General features: G+C 59.1%; 1 protein-coding gene across 9 annotated transcripts in view; it reads right to left on the reverse strand.

Annotated features, from left to right (window-relative positions):
- ATOH8 (atonal bHLH transcription factor 8) overlaps positions 1 to 4,633 on the reverse strand; it is a 30,216-nt gene extending 25,583 nt beyond the window's left edge. For all 9 annotated transcript variants that reach the window (XM_071221528.1, XM_045193846.3, XM_024558609.4 and 6 more), the window contains exon 1: positions 3,467 to 4,633. In XM_071221528.1, coding sequence (XP_071077629.1) covers positions 3,467 to 4,216 — 750 coding nt within the window. In that variant the 5' untranslated portion in view covers positions 4,217 to 4,633. The remainder of the gene's footprint in view (positions 1 to 3,466) is intronic.
- Positions 4,634 to 6,000: the final 1,367 nt, after the last annotated feature.

Here is a 6,000-nt window from a genome sequence, read left to right on the forward strand (position 1 = left end):
GGGGGACACAGGCCCACAGAAGCAGCAGGGTCACTTGGCTCCAACTCCTGAGAGACTGCCCAACTTCTGGGAAAGTAAAAGGACCTGCTTTGTGCTGCCCCCATGAAGATTTTTCAGCTTCAGAAGAGCAAATTTGGGGAGTGTCATGAGGTCCCATATGCCCCCAGAATATCCATCCCACCCACCCCAAGTTGGACCCTCTCCAGGTCCCAGGAAGCAGGAAAATGAGAAAAGGCACTGGCCTGGTAGCCCGAGGACCTGGCTCTACCCCTGGCCATCCACATGACCTCAGGGAGGTTCATAACCTTAGGGGGCCTCAGTCTCCCCACCAATAAAATGGGCATCAGTATACCTGCTACCTCAGAATGGGATCACTGTGGACAGATGCAGGAAGGTCCTACAGAGAAACCAAGCCAAGGACCTACCAGCCAATGCAGGAGAGTCCTGGAAGCCCTCGCCCCTCTGGCCTCTGTGCCAGCTCCTATCCACCCTTCACACCCAGCCCAAGGCACCCTCCTGGAAGCCCACTGAGACTGCTGGACCCACAGAGCTCCAACACTGCCCATTAAACACAGCTCAGCACTTGATTCCACTTGAAATTACTGTTAAAATTACTATGTCAGCGAGCGCAGACTTCCTGAGACAAAGACTACGCAGAGCTGTTCCAGGTCCTTGACAAGTTCTACACAGCACAGGCTAGACCCTGAGAACCTGAGTTTTAATAATTAGGAGCCATGCCCCTGGGTCAGATAGGCCTGGGTGCAAATCCTGGTCACTTGATTAATCTCTCTGTAAGTGACCTCATCTGAAACACGGGAGGTAGCACTACAGATACGCAGCCATGGGCCCGTTCAGTGAGGCTCCTGAGCAGCCGCCCTGGTGACTGCAGACATGAGGGAGCAGGATAGAGGGGTCTGAGGCTGAGAGAGGAGCAGGGGTAGCAGCACTACCCCTGCAGCCATCCTGAGCCACCCTGAGCCCCTGCAGTGAGGATCCCCTAGGAGATGCCAGGGACAGCCAAGGAGGGACCCAGGCCCCACCTACTTGGCACCTCCTTCATGAAGAGGCACCTCAGCAGATCCTGAGCGCTCCTCACTGACGCCTCCGGCCTCTGTCTACAAGGCTGCCATTCCTCCATCAAGGCTAAGTGGCCTCCCACTTTCAGGGGAGAAAGGCAATCTGCACACACACCAGATGCCCCAAGAGTGAGCACAGTCTGTGAGCCAGAAGGTTCTGCCAGGAGCCTGAGGCCCAGAGCTCTGGCCCCTCTTTGCCCACCCAGCAAGGCCAGGCTTCCCCTTCGAACCCCTCCCACCTGGTCCTGGAGCAGCCCCGCACAGGGGCCAGGCACAGCTGTGCACACATGGCCTTCATATGAGGGGGTGGGAGGGCCCTGTGCAGCTGGGCTGGTGGCATGTGCTAAGGCCTGACCATCTGCCCCACACACCCACCAACCTGGCCTTGCTGTCACGCACCCCCAGCCCAGACGGCCTGTCCCTGATTTGCACTTCCGTGGCTAAGCAGCCCCTCCCCACTAACTCCCTTCCCGGTTGAGAGGATAGTAGGATGCACAAAACAGGAGGCTGCCTGGCTTCCTCAGTGCTGAGGGTGGACAGCTCTGGAGTATTCAACAAGCCGAGGAACAGAGCTATCAAGAGCCTGGGCATTGAAGTGACTCACTGACACCGATTCGAAGCTGGGCTCGGCAATGACAGTGGTACACAGCTATGCAGGCTGTGACTGAACCATGCCAAGAAGGCACCAGTACACTGGAGACTAGTGAGTAGCATGCCAAGGAGGTGTGTGGTGCAAAACCCACAAAGCTTCAATCACCTGACATAAGCTCTCTGAACCTGTCTCACCATCTGTGAAGTATTTTCTACATGCTGAAAGAGGGAGCCAGAGGGGGTAGAAAGGGCCTTGAACTGGCACTTGAAGGACCTGGGTCCCAGGCCTGCCCTGCTACTTATCAGCTGTGATGCCCTGAGTATGTGGCCTTCCTAGTCCGGGAAGAGTCTCCCTACCTGCAAAGCAAGCAGGTGGACAGACCTTCTGCCATCCTTCTTTCCTGGGGGGGGGGGGGGTGTTGCAGCGTACTCTATAGGCTGTCGCCCTCCACAGGCATCCAGACGCTGAATGCTCCACTGAGCCCACTGCCCCTGTCCCAATGGACATTGCTAAGGTCAGTGCCTGGCCTGGTCTGTGTCAGCTACTTGACCCCTCCACTTCAACTCGCTGAACAAACATCTTACCAAAACCCAAGCAAGACACTTTGGCTCAAAAGTCATAGGGGTTCTTTTCCCCAGTTCAATTCCCTTCCCATGGATGGACACAGGCACCACTGCCCACCCCATCCACAGGAGGAAGGGCAGAGTGTGATCCAAAAAGAAGATCATGTTTTCTGAACTGTTTTGTTGCTGGCTAAAGCCCAGAGAGGGTGAGTAACTTCCCTGGAGTCACACAGGAAGTCAGCTGCTGAGCAAGAAAAAAACCTCACTACAGTAGCATCCACCCCCTGCTCTTCTCCATTCCCTGTGTGGGTGGGAGCAAGGGACACTTACCACCCCATCTTAGGTCTCCCTTCTCTCTGAGAAAAGGAGAAGCCTAGAACCCCAAGGCAATCTTGTCTAAAGTGGTATTGTAAAATTGCCCCTCCCCACCCATTCCCCCCTTCTCTGCCCAAGACACTGTGGGGTGAGGACAACTCCCGCCAGCCCCAAACTGAGTAGCTCCTGACCCACCCCAGAACCAGGCTCTGAAAGATCTCCCAACTAACCAGCCCCCTCAGCAGACCTGCCTGCTTCACCACGGAAGGAAGAGCAGCGGTAAAGGGGATCTCCTGGGAGGGCTCTCACCGGCCAATTCCTGAGGCCATCCCTGGGGAGGAGGAGTAGGCTTACAACCCGGGTCAGTAAGGACACCAAGGGAAGGGGCGTAGAGCACAGAAGGAACCTGAGTGTGGGGCATACCTACTGGGAGCTAGGGACTGAAGAGGGAATGCGGGACCCTTATATTCTGGCAACCCCAGGACCCGGACCATGCCAAATGCCTGAAAGGAAGGTCTTCTCCCCTTCCCCGCCAGAGACAGATTCCCACATTCCCCCTTTCCACTCCCCACCGCTCCCAAGGAACTCCAGGAGACAAATACGCACTGCCATAAAAGTTAACTGTGAGTGCTGAAGTCAGACACAGACAGGGTCACCCCGTGGTGAGGGGCGGGGAGGACCAGGGCATGCCTTGGGGGGACCTTCACCCTCACTTTGCAAACTAAGATACTTACCAACGCTAGGCAACGGTCACTACTCCAGGAGGCCCCAAACCTGTCAGGATCCTGGGGCCCACCGGGAGGGGACAGCCTGCCTCTCACACACACCCTCACCCTCCTTAAACTCCCCGAGGCACTCACCCACCCACTCTGGCAATTTTTCCCCGGGCGCAATGAGAGTGTGCGGCCGGGAGCCGGTACCTGCTTCCGCAGCGCCTCGAAGGCTGCGCTGATGGTGTGCACCCGCGTCCGCTCCCGGGCGTTCGCCAGGAGCCTCCGGGTCTGCTGCAGGGCTTTGATCTCGGAGGAGGCGGAGGTCGCTTCTCCCGGCCGTTTCCTAGGCGACGCGGAGGAATCCGGGTGGTTATTGTAAATTACGTGTGAAATTGACGAGTAGGAACTTTCCCCCGGGCGCGCGGGGGCCGCAGGGGGCGCAGGGCGCACTGAGGTCTCCGGTGGCGCTGGGGGCGCAGAAGGCACTGGGCGGGCAGGCGGTGCGCACAGCAAGATGCGGGGACGCATGACGGGTTCCCGGAAAGGCTGTACCTCGGAACTCCCAGGTATCTGGCCCTGGGGTGCTGGCGGCGGCGTGGAGAGTCCGGGTGCCACAGCGCTCAGGGCGAAGCCGCGTTTCCGCGCATCCAAGACCTCCGGCGCCCGGGTGACCCCGCGATCCCCAGTGGTGTCCGGGCCCGCAACTGAGGGAATGGCCGGGGCCACTGGGACTGACACCGGGGCCGGGACCGGCTGCAGCCGCTGGGTCCTGTCCCGCAGCCCGTTGGTGGCAGTGGCGCCTTGCTCGGGCGCTTCCAAGTCCAATCGGAAAGTTTTATAACCATTCGCACGCCGCGCCGGCTCCTTGCCTTTCCTCTTGAGCTTCTTGAGGCCGTTCAGCTCCTTCACGCACACGGTTTTCCACGGCCCGTCCTCGAGAACTGGGATGTGCTTCATGGCGCGGGCAGCGCGCGAGGCAGGGGAGTGGGGCTGCCCGGACGCGCGCCCACGGCGCTCGCTCTGCACGCGGCGCCCGGTTCTGCCCGGTGGCCGTCGCTCTCGGCGCCTCGGAGGCTCGAGCTCTCCCCCGCCCTCCCTCCCTCCCTCTCTCTCCCCTCTCTCCCCCGCGCCCGGGGCAGCTGCGCCGCCGGCTCCGCGAAGCCGCCGGGCAATCCCTTCCCGAAGCGCTCAGAGTGTCATCTGAAGTCGCTGCCGCCGTGCCAGCATTTCTGGAGCACGCCCGCTGCGCTCCATCTGTGTTTGTTTAGCCTCAGTTTACACAGAAGCCCAGTTCGCGAGATCAGTCAGCGCCGCCGCCCAGAGAGCAGGCAGCTCCCGCCGCCACCGCCTCCCAGCCCGGCCGCCCGAGCCGCGAGCGCCTTTAAAGAAACAGGAAGCATTTTTCAAAACAGCTGGGCTGCCGGCCGCCTCCTTTGTCCGCGTCCTCTCTACCTTCCCCCCACCCCCACCCCTTCTGCCCAGAATCGGCCTCCTCTGGCTCTCCCTCCCCAGCCCCTCCTCCAGTTGGGAGCGCTGCTCTTTTCCAGAGGACTGTCAGCTCTGCGCAGAACTGCCCGAGCACGTGGCTCCGGGGCCCTTCGACCCTTCCCCGCAACAGAGCGGGGCCTTGCTGACTTCTCGGGGATGCAGCATAGACATTCCGCACCTAGCGCCTCACCGCTCAGGCCTCCACCCTAACTAACTCTAAGCAATGGAGGAAAAAACCGAGCAGCCACTTCGGGGGCGCGGGTGGGGCGGGGCGGTTCAATGGGACAGGAGAAAGGCTCTGGAGTGTCCAGCTCCGCAACCCCTTTCTGCCGCTTGCTGGAGCGAGGCAGACAGGAGCAGAAGGCCTCAGTGACAGGGAAACTGAGGCTCTGAAAAGGAGTGAGCCTTCCCATAGTGACACAGCAAGTCAAACGGGTCCTCAAGAGGCCGAGTAGGGTGCACGCTTCGGATTTAGCCAGATTTAGCAACTGTGAGAATCCGAAGTCACCTCACCCCAGGCTGCCCGCTAAGCCTGGATTTGCTCATCTGTGAAATGCGGAGAACATCAACGCCTCAGTCACTGCCTTGCTGTGAGGAAGTACCAGGCACATAGCAGGTAGGAGCAGAACTGTAGCTTTGGTTATTATTATTAATAACAGAGGCAGAATAGCTCTCAGAGGCAGGTTCTCTGGCTTCAAACCCCAGCTCTGCCACTTACAAAGTAAGTGACCTTGGGTTAAGTCACTGAATCTCTGTGCCTCCCTCTTGTCTTAATAAAGGTACCTTCCTCCCAAAGGGCTTGTGAAGATTCGTTGTACATATGTGTGCAAACCACTCAGAGCAGTGGCTGGCATAAAGTGAGACCTTCGCAGTGCCCGTGTTGTTGGGCCAGAGCACAACTCCGCAGGCCCTCAGTTCTCTACCATTCCACTGGAGACTCTGGAAAGGAGTCAGACTAGTAGGCCCTCATCCAAGACCCACATCCCGAGGCTGCCCTGGAGGACCAGCACAGGACTGTACCCCTCGCAGGTCCCTTCTGTGGCAGCTCCTTCTAAAGTTGGTGGTGATTGCTGAAAGCAGTTTGGGAAGAGAAGAGGGACCCTTGACCTGTCCTTGGGCTCTGGCCTCTGAAGCCACTGGGATCTTCCTCTTTCTGGTTTCAGTCCTGCACTCCCACCCCCAGACCTGTCAGGCCTGCTGGGGGTTTTCCTTGGAAAATGCAGGGCTCACACACAGTCCAGAGTCCAGGGGAG

Source organism: Desmodus rotundus, chromosome 5, assembly GCF_022682495.2.
Source record: "Desmodus rotundus isolate HL8 chromosome 5, HLdesRot8A.1, whole genome shotgun sequence".
Classification (NCBI taxonomy): domain Eukaryota; kingdom Metazoa; phylum Chordata; class Mammalia; order Chiroptera; family Phyllostomidae; genus Desmodus; species Desmodus rotundus.